Source organism: Oncorhynchus keta, chromosome 5 (assembly GCF_023373465.1).
Source record: "Oncorhynchus keta strain PuntledgeMale-10-30-2019 chromosome 5, Oket_V2, whole genome shotgun sequence".
NCBI classification, from domain to species: Eukaryota; Metazoa; Chordata; class Actinopteri; order Salmoniformes; family Salmonidae; genus Oncorhynchus; species Oncorhynchus keta.
In genome coordinates this window covers 4310822-4327036 of record NC_068425.1, presented here as the reverse complement: position 1 = coordinate 4327036, position 16215 = coordinate 4310822, and the positions used below count along the sequence as shown (strand labels likewise).

At 45.3% G+C, this 16215-nt stretch overlaps 1 protein-coding gene across 1 annotated transcript in view; it reads left to right on the top strand.

The window, feature by feature from the left end:
- Positions 1 to 16215, top strand: part of camsap3 (calmodulin regulated spectrin-associated protein family, member 3) — a 57635-nt gene that overhangs the window by 27197 nt on the left and 14223 nt on the right. Inside the window, 3 exon segments of the mRNA XM_035770761.2 lie at positions 12000 to 12155; positions 12287 to 12373; positions 15327 to 15359. Coding sequence (XP_035626654.2) covers positions 12000 to 12155; positions 12287 to 12373; positions 15327 to 15359 — 276 coding nt within the window.

Below are 16215 nucleotides of genomic sequence, written 5' to 3'. Positions count from 1 at the left end.
CTTTTTTTTTTTACAAAAACCTGCTTGTTTTTATAGTTTACTCTGTTTGATACTTGAGATGTCTTTCTCCCTCTCCCCGTGCTGTATGTCACTTCCCCTACACCAAACCCTGCCCCCTGTCATGCCAGGAGAGGGCAGTTGCTCTTGAGTCACCTTCTTGCCGTTTACACTGCAGTCTAGCGTTCTACAACAACATTAGTTTGTTTATCTTACTGTCTGCAAACTACTGTCTGCTAGTTTCTTTTCTTAGCAAGCTGTGGCTACCTTTTAGGGAATCGGGTACCATCTGGGGACTATTTTGTTGTGCATTATGTGAAACAACATTGATAGAGGGGGAGACAAAGATGGAATCATTATTGCTCTGAGTGGTAGATTCATGTACAAGGGGCAGACAATAAGCAACTGTTAGTGTAGAACAAGCATAGTAGAGTAAACGACCGCAGTACCATTATAGCAATGGGTACATTTCTATATTTTCTGTGTCCTCTGTATCTATTATATCCCCAGCTAGTGTTGCCCAAATTACTCTCCCCTGTCGTAGCTACACATCAGTCCTCAGCCCCTTTCTCTTCCTTCCGCCCATCTCTCCCCTGAGCCCCTGTCTGTGACCCCGTCTCTGTCCTCAGCCCATCTCTCCCCTCAGTCCCTGTCTGTGACCCCGTCTCTGTCCTCAGCCCATCTCTCCCCTCAGCCCCCGTCTGTGACCCCGTCTCTGTCCTCAGCCCATCTCTCCCCTCAGCCCCCGTCTGTGACCCCGTCTCTGTCCTCAGCCCATCTCTCCCCTCAGCCCCCTGTCTGTGACCCCGTCTCTGTCCTCAGCCCATCTCTCCCCTCAGCCCCTGTCTGTGCCCCCGTCTCTGTCCTCAGCCCATCTCCATCTCTCCCCTCAGCCCCTGTCTGTGACCCCGACTCTGTCCTCAGCCCATCTCCATTTTTCCCCTCAGCCCCTGTCTGTGACCCCGTCTCTGTCCTCAGCCCATCTCTCCCCTCAGCCCCTGTCTGTGACCCCGTCTCTGTCCTCAGCCCATCTCTCCCCTCAGCCCCTCTGTCCCCGTCTCTGTCCTCAGCCCATCTCCATCTCTCCCCTCAGCCCCTGTATGTGACACTCTCTGTCCTCAGCCCATCTCTCCCCTCAGCCCCTCTCCCCGTCTCTGTCCTCAGCCCATCTCTCCCCTCAGCCCCGTCCCCCGTCTCTGTCCTCAGCCCATCTCTCCCCTCAGCCCCCGTCTCTGTCCTCAGCCCATCTCTCCCCTGTCTCTGTCCTCAGCCCATCTCCATCTCTCCCCTCAGCCCCTGTATGTGACCCCGACTCTGTCCTCAGCCCATCTCCATTTTTCCCCTCAGCCCCTGTCTGTGCCCCCATCACTGTCCACAGCCCATCTCCATTTTCCCCTCAGCCCCTGTCTGTGCCCCCATCACTGTCCTCAGCCCATCTCCATTTTTCCCCTCAGCCCCTGTCTGTGCCCCCATCACTGTCCTCAGCCCATCTCTCCCCTCAGCCCCTGTCTGTGCCCCCATCACTGTCCTCAGCCCATCTCCATCTCTCCCCTCAGCCCCTGTATGTGACCCCGTCTCTGTCCTCAGCCCATCTCCATCTCTCCCCTCAGCCCCTGTATGTGACCCCGTCTCTGTCCTCAGCCCATCTCCATTTTTCCCCTCAGCCCCTGTATGTGACCCCGTCTCTGTCCTCAGCCCATCTCCATTTCTCCCCTCAGCCCCTGTCTGTGCCCCCGTCACTGTCCTCAGCCCATCTCTCCCCTCAGCCCCTGTCTGTGCCCCCATCACTGTCCTCAGCCCATCTCCATCTCTCCCCTCAGCCCCTGTATGTGACCCCGTCTCTGTCCTCAGCCCATCTCCATTTTTCCCCTCAGCCCCTGTATGTGACCCCGACTCTGTCCTCAGCCCATCTCCCTCTCTCCCCTCAGCCCCTGTATGTGACCCCGTCTCTGTCCTCAGCCCATCTCCATCTCTCCCCTCAGCCCCTGTATGTGACCCCGTCTCTGTCCTCAGCCCATCTCCATCTCTCCCCTCAGCCCCTGTATGTGACCCGGTCTCTGTCCTCAGCCCATCTCCATTTTTCCCCTCAGCCCCTGTATGTGACCCCGTCTCTGTCCTTAGCCCATCTCCATTTTTCCCCTTAGCCTGTCTCATCCCCCATCTCTGTCCTCAGCTGCTCTCTGTCCTCAGCCCCGGTCTCTGTCTCTGTAGTGATGTGGATCCTTAGAATGAGCATATAACAGGTAAAAAAGACTAAACTGATCCTAGATCAGCACTCCTGCTCTTAAAAAATTCATGAATACAGGCCTTCAGGACAGGAGCCCCTGGTGTCATTCAGTTGAACGGCTAGTCTAAAGGAAACCTAGCCTGGTTAAAACCAGACTGAACGCTGTGTTTACCAGGCTAGACGAACATTGCCTGCCTGCCTGCCTGGCCTGCCTGGCTGCACACTGAACTGTCTGCTTGCCCTGCTATCTGTTTGCCCTGCTATCTGTTTGCCCTGCTATCTGTTTGCCCTGCTATCTGTTTGCCCTGCTATCTGTTTGCCCTGCTATCTGTTTGCCCTGCTATCTGTTTGCCCTGCTATTTGTTTGCCCTGCTATCTGTTTGCCCTGCTATCTGTTTGCCCTGCTATCTGTTTGCCCTGCTAGCTGTCTGTTTTGTTTTTCTGTCTTTGTCCTTGAGACCTACTGAAAACACGAAGAGCACTTATTTAAAACAACCCTCCAGACACACAACCCTCCAGACTCATTGTCCTTCAGTGCATGGCCTTGATTTGATTGGAAGGTCAGAGTGCTGTGTGTTTCATAAACAGTTCTACGTTTTACTGAGTCAAAGGCTGTTCTCGTCTCCGGTGGGAAGCAATGGAGGGTACATGTACCTGTAGGCCCACTTCTCAGAACCTGGTGTGTGTTCGTGCGTGGGTGCCACTAGGGTTGCACATTTTGGGGAATATTTAGAGGTGGAAACTTTCCGTGGGAATTAATGAGAATAAATGGGAATTAATGAGAATAAATGGGAATTAATGAGAATAAATGGGAATTAATGAGAATAAATGGGAATTAATGAGAATAAATGGGAATTAACAGGAATATATGCAAATTAATATTAATACCAATTAAATGTAGATGTTTATTGCATTGGATATATTTACATATCATATGGAGACAGAAACATAAACCTTTTACCTTATCACAAGTAGACATAATTGCAAGTGATTAAATCCTTCCGATAGAAATAAAAACATACATTTAGTTATGAATTGAACTGTAATTAAATGAGTTGACTCTTCACATGGGAGGATTTCACTGAACAACAAAAGGGAATATTGAATGATCCATCGCATCTCCCCAAAAACATTTTCAACATACATCTGTAAAATAATAGTCCAGAAACTAAAGCTTTGGTTGTTTTCCTCTCAGACTTCCATGTCTTCTCCCTGGACGACCTCAATGTCTACCTCTTGATCATCAGACTCTGAGGCCTCATCTTCACTGTCACTTTCCAACCTTGTTGAGGACGGCTCGTTGTCAGGCTCAAGCCTTACGTTTTCCCGGGTGGCCACCAGTTTCTCAGCCGTTGTATTGGTCAGCCTGTTGCGTGCTTTGGTGTGTGTGTTCCCAAACAAGGACCAGTTGCGGCTGATGGTGGTGGGATTTGGCGGATGATTGAGGCAAAAGGGGAAAGAGCCTCAGATCCACAAAGTCCCTTCCACCAGGTGGCTGATGAGATATGTTGGCACGACTGCCATATTGCATCTTCATCCCAAAGCCCTTGCTTAGAAGTCTACTTCGCCAGACTGCCAAGAACCTTGCCCTCATCCAGGCCAAGGTGGCGAGACATCATAGGCCTTGTTGACCTCTGCACCAGACAGGATGCTGCGGCGTGTATGGGCTTCAGGCAGAAGTCTTTACGCTTTTTTATGTATTTTAGAACTCTGCTTGGAGCAACTCCTCATCGTTTTAATGCTTCTGGTATTTTTGCAAATGACATAAGTGATCACTGTGCTATTGCCTGTGTGAGAGATGGTAAAATTCCTAAGAAATCTCCACGTGGTTTACGAAAAGAAACCGGAAGCGGTTTGATGTTCAAGGGTTTTTTACATGATGTATCTAGCATTGAATGGAATAGAATGGAATGAATCCCTGATGTTGAACTAGCCTTTTCTTACTTCCACAACACATTCCAGGATGTATGTAATAGGCCCCTTTTTAAAACAATATCAGGATTGAGGGCAGCGAGAACCCTTGGTTTACTAAGGAACTCATAAGGGAACGAAATGCTATGTGGGCTAAAGCAAGAGGGACTGGTTTGGCAGATGATTGGATGGCTTTTAAACGTCTTCGAAATATGGGTGTGGCTATGATCCGTAAATTGAAAGCAGACCACTACCTGAAATCTACTTCACATAATTTAAATAATCCATCCAAATTTTGGCAAGTAGTGAAAGGTTTGGAGTACAAAAAAGATCCACCGCTTCCCAAACAATTGTTGGTAGACACACAGATTGTAACTGAGAGAACCTCCATTCAGAAAGCCTTGAAGCAGCATTTTTGTTTTGATGCAGGCAGTTTATTTGAAAAGGTCAAAGGACTAATTGAGCCCCCTATGAATTTACCTGACACCCCTGTGCACTCCTTTACCAGGTTCTCCTTTTCATCCTTCTCTGTTTCAGAAGTGTGTAAAGCCCTGAAAGAAATTGCTGGGGGGAAAAAATCCCCTGGCCCTGATGAACTAGACCTCTGCTTCCTACACCTAGCTGCAGACATCATTGCTCCCCCTTAACATGTATTTTTAACCTCATGCTTGATATAAAGGAAATCCCCAAGTTCTGAAAATCTGCTTTTGTACTGCCTCTCCTGAAAGGTGGAGATCCTTCGCTACTTGACAACTATCGACCCATATCAAAATTGTCTGTACTGTCAAAGGTACTGAAGTCCTTTAGTTAGCAGGCAGCTAAAGGCCCACTTCCTAGAAAACAACATCTTAAATGGAATGCAATCAGCACTGTTTCAGCAACATTGAAGGTTTTAAATGACATCCACTGTGCTCTTGATAAGAAATTACATTGTGTGTCTGTCTTTATTGATTTGTCACAGGCTTTTGACACTGTGGACCATGCTGTGTTAGTGCAAAGGTTAAAATGTTGTGGAATTACTGGTCATGCTCTAGATTGTGTACGATTTGATAGGTAATTTAGAAACCAATGTGTAATGGCGGATGGTTGTAAATCCGTAGAGGTGTGCTCAGGTGTTCCGCAGAGTTCTATTTTGGGCCCACTGTTGTTCATTTTGTATATCAGCAACATTGGAGATCTTATGGAGATCTTATTGAAACAGGGGATGTTCATTTTTATGCAGATGATGCTCTTTATTCAAGTGGTAGTAGTTTATCTTTAGATTTTGAAAATGCCCAAAGAGCATTTAATATCATATAACAGAATCTGTATGATTTTTAAAACTGGTTCTAATTTCGGGTAAAACAAAATGCATGCTATTTTCAAATGCCAGGTATGTTACTAATCATATCATTGCTACATTGGCTGGACATACTATAGAGCAAGTTAAAGTGTACAAATATTTGGGTGTGTGGGTTGATGATAAGCTGAGCTTCACTGTTCATGTAGAGAACTTGATAAGGAAACTCGAGCTGAAAATAGGTTTTTATTACCGGCATCTTGGCTTGTTTTTCTTTTGAGGCCAGGAAGGAGCTGGTACGATGTACATTACTGGTTGGTTTTAGATTTTAGTGATGTTCTATATATGTAGGCCTCAGCCAATACCCTGAGAGCACTTGATCCAGTGTATCATGGAGCCCTCGGGTTCATTACAAATCAAAAACATTGATCTCTACAGCGCTGTTGGCTGGTCGCCATTGACCTTGCTTACGCTTCAACACTGGTATACACTGATTTATAAAATGCCATTTTATCTCTGTTCTTTTTTTTTAGTCAGGTCGGTAGATAAATATCAATTACGGTCCCATTCTCATTTGCTTCTAACAGTATCTAAAATTAGAACAGGTCATGGTAGAAATAGTTTTAGTTACTTAGCTCCGTGGTTCTGGAATTCTCTCCTGCACATGTAAAAATTTGATGATCTAGTTTCGTTGGTGGAGTTTAAACACTTGATCGATGTATATATCATAGAAGAGTGTAATTGTCTTTAGGACAGGTGTTTTTAGTCAAGACTTTAGTGTTTTTAATGTGAAATGTTTTTGTTGTATTGTATGTGTGTTTATAGTTTTGTTTAATGTTGTGTTAGTGAATGAAAGTTGTTTTGTCTGAAACGTTGTTCCCCCTGCTGCTATTGGACCAGAAAAGAGATGGTATCTCAATGAGAAAAACCTGTATAAATAAAGGTAACAAAACTAAACAAATGGGCAGGGCAGAATGGATTTCTTCTCTTACATCTGCAAGCAGAGTCTGAACACCAGACAAGATGGCATTGTCCCCCTCAATCCGTGCAATGGCTACTGCTATGGCCATTTGGAGAGACTCCTTCCCCTCCAGGAGACTGTCACATGACAACACCACCCCAACGGGTGTTGCTGGGCAGCTTCAATGTGGTGCTCTTATTCTTCTCACTTTGCTTGGTGAGGTAGATTGCTGCTATAACTTGATGACCCTTCACATACCTAACCATTGCCTTGACTCTCTTGTAGAGTGCATCCATTGTTTTCAGTGCCATGAAGTCCTTGAGGAGCAGATTGAGCAGCACCGGCAATGGGTGGGATGTGAGGGTAGGACTCCTCCACTTTAGACCAATCAGCCTTAATTTTCGCAGCATTGTCGGTCACCAGTGCAAATACCTTATGTGGTACAAGATCATTGATGACTGCCTTCAGCTCATCTGCAATGAAGAGACCGGTGTGTCTGTGTCTGTGCTCTTGTAGAATACTGGTTGAGGGGTGGAGATGATGTAGTTCATTATTCCTTGCCCACAAACAATCGACCACCCATCAGAGATGATTGCAATACAGTCTGCTTTCTCTATGATTTGCTTGACCTCCACTTGAACTCTGTTGAACTCTGCATCCAACAAATGAATAGGTAAAAGCATGTCTGGTTGGAGGGGTGTATGCTGGGCAAAGAACATTCAGAAATGTCTTCCAATCCACACAGCCTGTGAGTATCAGAGGTGAACCAGTTGCATACACAGCTCGAGCAAAACATTCATCAGCATTTCTGACTTAGTTCCTCCATTGAGTCAAAATAACTTCTGATAGGGTGGCAGGTAGCCTAGTGGTTAGAGCGTTGGGCCAGTAACAGAAAGGTTGCTTGATCGAATCCCCGTGCTGCCCAGGTAAAAATCTGTCGTTCTGCCCCTGAACAAGGCACTTAACCCACTGTTCCTAGGCCGTCATTGTAAATAAGAATTTGTTCTTCATTGACTTGCCTAGTTAAATATAGGTTAAATATATATTTTTTTTTTAACGAATTCCAGGAGGACCATGAGCTGTTGCTATCGATAGGGTGCCTGATTCATCATTTTCACCTCACATACAGTTGAAGTCAGAAGTTTACATCCACTTAGGTTGGAGTCATTAACATTTGTTTTTCAACCATTCCACAAATTTCTTGTTAATAAACAATAGTTTTGGCAAGTCGGTTAGGACATAAACTTTGTGCATGACATATTCCAGTCTGTGTTAGCAAAACACTCCTGCACAGTTGAAGTCGAAGTTTACATACACATATCCAGATGGCATTGAGGAATACACCACATCAGTCACTGGCTTCATAAATAAGTGCATCGACGATGTCGTCCCCACTGTGACTGTACGTACATACCCCAACCAGAAGCCATGGATTACAGGCAACATCCGCACTAAGCTAAAGGGTAGAGCTGCCGCTTTCAAGGAGCGGGGCTCTAACCCGGAAGCCTATAAGAAATCCCGCTATGCCCTCCGACGAACCATCAAACAGGCAAAGCGTCAATACAGGACTAAGATCGAATCGTACTAGACCGGCCCGGGCTCGTCGGATGTGGCAGGGCCTGCAAACTATTACAGACTACAAAGGGAAGCACAGCCGCGAGCTACCCAGTGACACGAGCCTACCAGACGAGCTAAATGACTTCTATGCTCGATCTGAGGCAAGTAACACGAAAACATGCATGAGAGCATCAGCTTTTCGGGACGACTGTGCGATCACACTCTCCATAGCCGATGTGAGTAAGAGCTTTAACTTCTTGCGACTAGCAATCCCGTATCCGTGAGCGGGAGCCGCAAGCGCATTACCATAACGCAACTTTTCCTATTCATGAAAATCGCAAAATAAATATATTCAAACACAAGCTTAGCCTTTTAACAACACTGTCATCTCAGATTTTCAAAATATGCGTTACAGCCAACGCTAGACAAGCATTTGTGTAAGTTTATCATGGCACAAGGCTCTGCTGGCAGCAGGCAACATTTTCACGAAAATAAGAAAAGCAACCAAATTAAATAATTTACCTTTGAAGAACTTCAGATGCTTTCACTCAGGAGACTCCCAGTTAGATAGCAAATGTTCCTTTTTTCCAAAAATAATATTTTTGTAGGCGAAAAAGCTCCCATTTGTTCATCCTGCTTGGCTGAGAAATCGACCGAAAAATACTTAAACTATAACGGCAACCTTTTTTCAAAATTTGCTCCATAATATCGACAGAAACACGGCAAACGTTGTTTAGGATCCATCCTCAAGGTGTTTTTAACATATGTATTCGATAATATATCCGTCGAGGCAGTTGGTTTCTCATAAGAAACGATTGGAAAAATGTCTACCTCAGTATTTTACGCAAGATTTTCTCCGGGAGACACCATGTGACCACTCGCTATATATGGTCCCTTACAGACATTCTCCAATGGAAATGCCTAAAAAGACGTCACAATGCTGTAGACATCTCATTCACAGCCATATAAGGAGTCATTGGCATGAGGCGGTTTCAAAAAATGCGGCACTTCCTGGTTGGATTTTTATCTGGGTTTCGCCTGTAACATCAGTTCTGTGGCACTCACAGACAATATCTTTGCAGTTTTGGAAACGTCAGAGTTTTCTTTCCAAAGCTGTCAATTATATGCATAGTCGCATCTTTTCGTGACAAAATATATTGTTTAAAACGGGAACATTTTCATCCAAAAATTAAAATAGCGCCCCCTATATCGAAGAGGTTAAACAGGTCAACATTCACTAGGCCGCAGGACCTAGACGGATTACCAGGACTTGTACTCCAAGCATGCGCTGACCAACTGGCAAGTGTCTTCACTGACATTTTCAACCTGTCCTTGACTGAGTCTGTATGACTGCACGGGCCAGGCACGACTACAACACCATCATTAAGTTTGCCGATGACACAACAGTGTCATCGGCCCTACAGGCCCTACAGAGGGTAGTGCGTACGGCCCAGTACATCACTGGGGCCAAGCTTCCTGCCAGCCAGGGCCTCTATACCAGGCGGTGTCAGGAAGGCCCTAAAAATGATCAGACTCCAGCCACCCTAGTCATAGACTTCTCTATGCTACCGCATGGCAAGTTGTATTAGAGCGCCAAGTCTAGGTCCAAAAGGCTTATAAACAGACCATTTGAATTGTCTCACCCCCCTATTTTACACTGCTGCTACACTGTTTATTTTTTATGCATAGTTACTTTAATAACTCTACCTACATTTACATATTATCTCGACTAACCGGTGCCCCGGCACATTGACTCTGTGCCGGTACCCCCTGTATATAGCCTCGCTATTGTTATTTTACTGCTTCTCTTCAATTGTTACTTTTTAATTTTTTTTTTCGGTATTTTTCTTAACTTCATTGTCAGTTAAGAGCTTGTAAGTAAGCATTTCACTGTAAGGTTGTATTCGGCAACATGTGCCAAATAAAATTGTATTTGATTTGACTAAATGCTGTGCTTTCCAGGCTTGACTAACACTGCTTGTCTGCCTGGCTGTCTGCACACTGAGCTATCTGTTTCTTTCTACGTCTGTCTTTCTGTCTGTCTATATCTGTCCTACAGACCTACTGATAACCCTAAGAGCACTTATCTAAATCCAACCCTCCAGACTCTCTAACTTGCACTCTCCTTCACTGGCCCTGGTTTGGTTAGGTCAGAGCATTGTGTTTCTATGAACAGTTCTAGACTTTACCACAGATGGGAACAATGAGAGAGATCTTTCACTGGATGTATACATGTGAAGCTTCCCCTTGGCGTCTCCACTCACTGCCAAAAATAGGAGTGAGAGGAAGCCCACTGGCCGACAGTGAGAGAAAATTAAACGAGATGGATTTTGGGTGACATTCTGCACATTTTCTGATCGCTGAAATGTTTGATTTCAATACAGTTTTCTGTTCCCAAAACGAATCTTATGTCCAGAGTGGACAAAGGTTTTTTTTTTTTTGTGGACTTTACCCTTTGCAAAAAAAACAAACAAAAAAAAGTCAGGAGTGCAAAAGCGAATTGAGTTATTGCTCACGCGCACTTCACAGAGGAGGCGTTCCCTAACGGAAACATGCAGCAGATACATGCTAGAATGCGCCAATAGGATCTCGCTAGCTCGTGCTTTGTCTCTGCCCACCTCCTTGCTTGTTCTGGCAACTATGACTCATTTGTTCCCATTGGCAACGACAGTCTGTCGTCTATCTGGGTTTAGTAATACACATCTTTGACTGTACTAACTGGGTCAAAGGCTGTTCTTGTCTACGCAGACCCCTCATGATGAGTTACGATTTCTTGTTGGGGCCCCAACCCCATCAGTTGCCCATCCCTGACCTAACCCCATGGGAAGCAGCAGTAGACCGATAACGAGCTAACCCTCTTATGGGAGCTAATCATGTTTTTGGTGTGTTTTAATGGGCTTGGGCCATGAGAGCTCAATGTAATGGGTTTGGCCATGAGAACTAAAGGCACTAATAGGTTTGGCTATGAGAAAAGGTACTGGGGCTCTAACTAGCTTGGAGAAAGGCACTGTCATCATTTTGGGCAAGGAGAGGAGAGGAACAGAAGCAATGGACCCTGCATTGGGGGTTGGCTGGAAATACAGCAGTTTCGGTTTGGGATGTGACGGGGGAAGCGATTGTTGTGCCCTTTTTTATGTTGTGTAAATTGATACTGTATGTTTTATGGTTGTGTTGTTGTGAAAGAAGGGGTTTTGTGTGTGTAGTTTTACTCACATTCTAGTGTGTGTGTGTGTGCACACGCACACTGCGCCACAGGATTCCTGGGGTTTGTGCATCTCTCTCACTGAGCCATCCCTAGTGGGTTGATTACAGAACAACGCTGTACAGAACCAAACTGTATCCTGCGCAGCCCTAGAGGCCCTGTACACAACGTTATCCTGTAACCTGTCGTCCATGAGTCATGCTGCCATATCTCCTAGCAGAGAGGAGGGAGAAAACGCGCGCACACAACGATTAGAAGGGAGAAGGGGGAATGACTAGGAGGAAAGAGAAAGTATACTGTGGAGGGGCAGAGAGGGAGTACACAGAGTAAAAAAGGGCTGTTATCGTGATAGCACAGATGTTCCAAAGTTCACTCAGACAAGCTCTCACTCTCTTTTTCTCTCTTTCTCTCCTCTTGCTTTCTGCTGATTCAGAGCTGTGGTTCTTGGAGTCCCCTAGTGGCTGGTTGTGGTACTGACCTGAGAACCTGCCATACATACTGCAGCCTGGTGTGATCTCATCTCGCTCTGCCACATTAACATGGACCATGCTCTTTCAGAGCAGTCTGAGGCTGTGGCCCAAACGGCACCCACTTCCCTAAATAGTGCACTACATTGAACAGGGCCTTTGATACAACCCTATGGGCTCTGGTCAGACGTAGCGCACGATACAGGGGATAGGGTGCCGTTTGGGACACAGCCTAAATGTTAGTGCTGCTACCCACCATTATTGCATTAGCCATAATTGATGGATGCTGTATTAAATGTCGTCTGGGTTTGGTGGGCGGACAGCCAATCACGCAGCTACCTCCCCTGACTGTTCCAATGCTGACAGTTCCCTGTTCTCTTTGCTGTGATTTGGTGCAGAGTGCCCACCTGGCGGTGATGGATGCCCTGATGTCGGTGGGCGCCATGGAGACGGTGAGCGCAGTGAGGATGTCCGGTGCGGCGACAGGGGAAGAGCTTCTGGGTGGAGTGGGAGGAGCCAGCTGGGAGAACACCCTGCTCCACTGGGTGAATGGGGTGAGGACAAGGACAGGGAGCTCTCTCTCGCGCTCTCTGTGTTGCCGAGTCATGATTTCATAACCCAATTTATATCGCCGTACAAAATATACAGACTTATAACGTGCGGCTTTCCACCATCCCATCCCCAGTTGAATCAGAGGCTGAGAGAGCAAACAGAGGGTGCACAGGGTGACCCGTCTCAGGACAGCACAGAGCCACAGCCTGTCCAGCCTTCTGTAAGTATTACACTACACCTGTACTACACAGGAACTGTGTCCAAAATGGCATCCTATTCCTTATATAGTGCATCTGTATAGAGCCCTATGGGCCCTGGTCAAAAGTAGTCCACTATGTATGGTGCCATTGAGGAAGCATGCAGTATTTATGTCAACAGCACTCACATTATGAAACACATTGTGTAACACGTATACATTAATCTCATGGATTACATGCTGTTAAAACACTCTGACGTAAACATTTCCTGTGAACAAGCATGTTTTAGACAGCGTGTGCATGTAAGATATTTCTACTTTATCGTGACAGTTTCTAGTCTCCTACGCACACACTTTACATGCAATCTCCCTAGTAATCTGGTGCTTGTGCAGGTAACTACCAAAATAAAGGAAACCACGAGCCGCTGAAACGGCTTCAATGCGCCTTGGCATAGATCCTAGAGGTTTGGAGGGATGTGAGACTTCTTCCACGAGAAATTCCATCATTTGTTTTTTGTTGTTGATGGTGGTGGAAAACGCTGTCTCAGGCACCGCTCCAGAATCTCCCATAAGTGTTCAACTGGGTTGAGATCTGGTGACTGACACACACACACACAACCCTTTAAACCCCCTAGTCTCCTTTTGAGACTTCTCTTTCAAAGTCACTGAGATGTCTTGTAGCCAAAATAATGGGCAACTGGGCATTTTTCTACATGACCCTAAGCATGATGGGATGTTTTAGTGGCTTAATTAACTCAGGAACCACACCTGTGTGGAAGCGCCTGCTTTCGTGTCCCTCATTTACACAAGTGTTTCATTTTATTTAGCAGTTACCAGTATCTCAACATAATGCTTACTGGTTGTATAATTGTTAGGCTCTATATATATATATATACAGTGCCTTGCGAAAGTATTCGGCCCCCTTGATCTTTGCGACCTTTTGCCACATTTCAGGCTTCAAACATAAAGATATAAAACTGTATTTTTTGGTGAAGAATCAACAACAAGTGGGACACAATCATGAAGTGGAATGACATTTATTGGATATTTCAAACTTTTTTAACAAATCAAAAACTGAAAAATTGGGCGTGCAAAATTATTCAGCCCCTTTACTTTCAGTGCAGCAAACTCTCTCCAGAAGTTCAGTGAGGATCTCTGAATGATCCAATGTTGACCTAAATGACAAATGATGATAAATACAATCCACCTGTGTGTAATCAAGTCTCCGTATAAATGCACCTGCGCTGTGATAGTCTCAGAGGTCCGTTAAAAGCTCAGAGAGCATCATGAAGAACAAGGAACACCAGGCAGGTCCGAGATACTGTTGTGAAGAAGTTTAAAGCCGGATTTGGATACAAAAAGATCTCCCAAGCTTTAAACATCCCAAGGAGCACTGTGCAAGCGATAATATTGAAATGGAAGGAGTATCAGACCACTGCAAAGCTACCAAGACCTGGCCGTCCCTCTAAACTTTCAGCTCATACAAGGAGAAGACTGATCAGAGATGCAGCCAAGAGGCCCATGATCACTCTGGATGAACTGCAGAGATCTACAGCTGAGGTGGGAGACTCTGTCCATAGGACAACAATCAGTCGTATATTGCACAAATCTGGCCTTTATGGAAGAGTGGCAAGAAGAAAGCCATTTCTTAAAGATATCCATAAAAAGTGTTGTTTAAAGTTTGCCACAAGCCACCTGGGAGACACACCAACCATGTGGAAGAAGGTGCTCTGGTCAGATGAAACCAAAATGTAACTTTTTGGCAACAATGCAAAACGTTATGTTTGGCGTAAAAGTAACACAGCTCATCACCCTGAACACAGCATCCCCACTGTCTAACATGGTGGTGGCAGCATCATGGTTTGGGCCTGCTTTTCTTCAGCAGGGACAGGGAAGATGGTTAAAATTGATGGGAAGATGGATGGAGCCAAATACAGGACCATTCTGGATGAAAACCTGATGGATTCTGCAAAATACCTGAGACTGGGATGGAGATTTGTCTTCCAACAAGACAATGATCCGAAACATAAAGCAAAATCTACAATGGAATGGTTCAAAAATAAACATATCCAGGTGTTAGAATGGCCAAGTCAAAGTCTAGACCTGAATCCAATCGAGAATCTGTGGAAAGAACTGAAAACTGCTGTTCACAAATGCTCTCATCCAACCTCACTGAGCTCGAGCTGTTTTGCAAGGAGGAATGCGAAAAGATTTCAGTCTCTCGGTGTGCAAAACTGATAGACATACCCCAAGCGACTTACAGCTGTAATCGCAGCAAAAGGTGGCGCTACAAAGTATTAACTTAAGGGGGCTGAATAATTATGCACGCCCAATTTTTCAGTTTTTGATTTGTTAAAAAAGTCTGAAATATCCAATAAATGTCGTTCCACTTCATGATTGTGTCCCACTTGTTGTTGATTCTTCACAAAAAAAATACAGTTTTATATCTTTGTTTGAAGCCTGAAATGTGGCAAAAGGTTGCAAAGTTCAAGGGGGCCGAATACTTTCGCAAGGCACTGTACATATATATATATATATATATATACACTCTTCAAAACGGTCTTTTTCCTCTTAACTGTCCTATTAAAGTAGCCTTAATACATATAGTATCCTCTCCTCTCCACCTGTCTTCTCCTTCCCTGTTTTTCTCTGTCCTCTTTCCTCCTCTCCACCTGTCTTCTCCTTCCCTGTTTTCCTCTTTCTCTGTCCTCTTTCCTCCTCTCCACCTGTCTTCTCCTTCCCTGTTTTCCTCTTTCTCTGTCCTCTTTCCTCCTCTCCACCTGTCTTCTCCTTCCCTGTTTTCCTCTTTCTGTCCTCTTTCCTCCTCTCCACCTGTCTTCTCCTTCCCTGTTTTCCTCTTTCTCTTTCCTCCTCTCCACCTGTCTTCTCCTTCCCTGTTTTCCTCTTTTCTCCTCTCCACCTGTCTTCTCCTTCCCTGTTTTCCTCTTTCTCTGTCCTCTTTCCTCCTCTCTGACAGTGTCCCACTCGCTGGTACTGGAAATTTGTCCCTGTAAGTTCCTCCTCTTTCTTCTCCTCTTGCATCATTCCTTATCTTTCTCTCCGTATTCATATTCTCTATCCTCGCTCTTATTAGATTTTAGAATGAGAGGTCTGTTCTGTTTTTCTCTCCCTGCCTCTCCCCCTGTTGGTACAATATAAGAATGCAGGCATACTGCTTCACTGCTCTGCACTAGGCCTATCCGCTGTACATTTCCTTGGGCTGATGTCACAGGGAGGGGTAGGGATGGGCAGGGTATTGTTGTTATTGGACATAAATCACATGTAATCCACTCAGGGCTCTGGAAATGTGAGAGAAAAAAACGTTCCTGCTAGAAACCAGTCCGTCTGGTCGGCTCCGTCTTAAAACGGACCATGTGACGTTTTTTTTGAGTCCCAAATGACACTCTATTCCCTATTTTGTTGGATTACTTTTAGCCAGGGCCCATAGAGTAAGAAGTAATGAGCTCGTGGTGTAGGCCTTTTAATGTGCGGTGAAACATTATGAACTGTGCCAATACAACCATTCTAACATGGCCGATAGTCATAGCTGTTTCACACTATATATACATTTTCTATCTGATTGGGACGGTTGTGTAACATTACACTCTCCTGAACAGACCCCAGGTCTGCTGACAGTGTTGACACTGTGCTGGCTGTGTTCAGTCGTTGTCTATAACCTGAGAAGCCTCAACCTGAATAGTTTACCTGCGTCAGGTTGGGTTAAATATCTTCCTCCGACGAGACTCTCTCTCCTGGCCTACTTTCCACTGACAAAGCCCTCGCTGTCTCTGGACTCTTTCTATGGTTACGTCCAAAATGCCACCCTATTCCCTTTTGAACAGAGCCCTAGTCAAGACTACTGCACT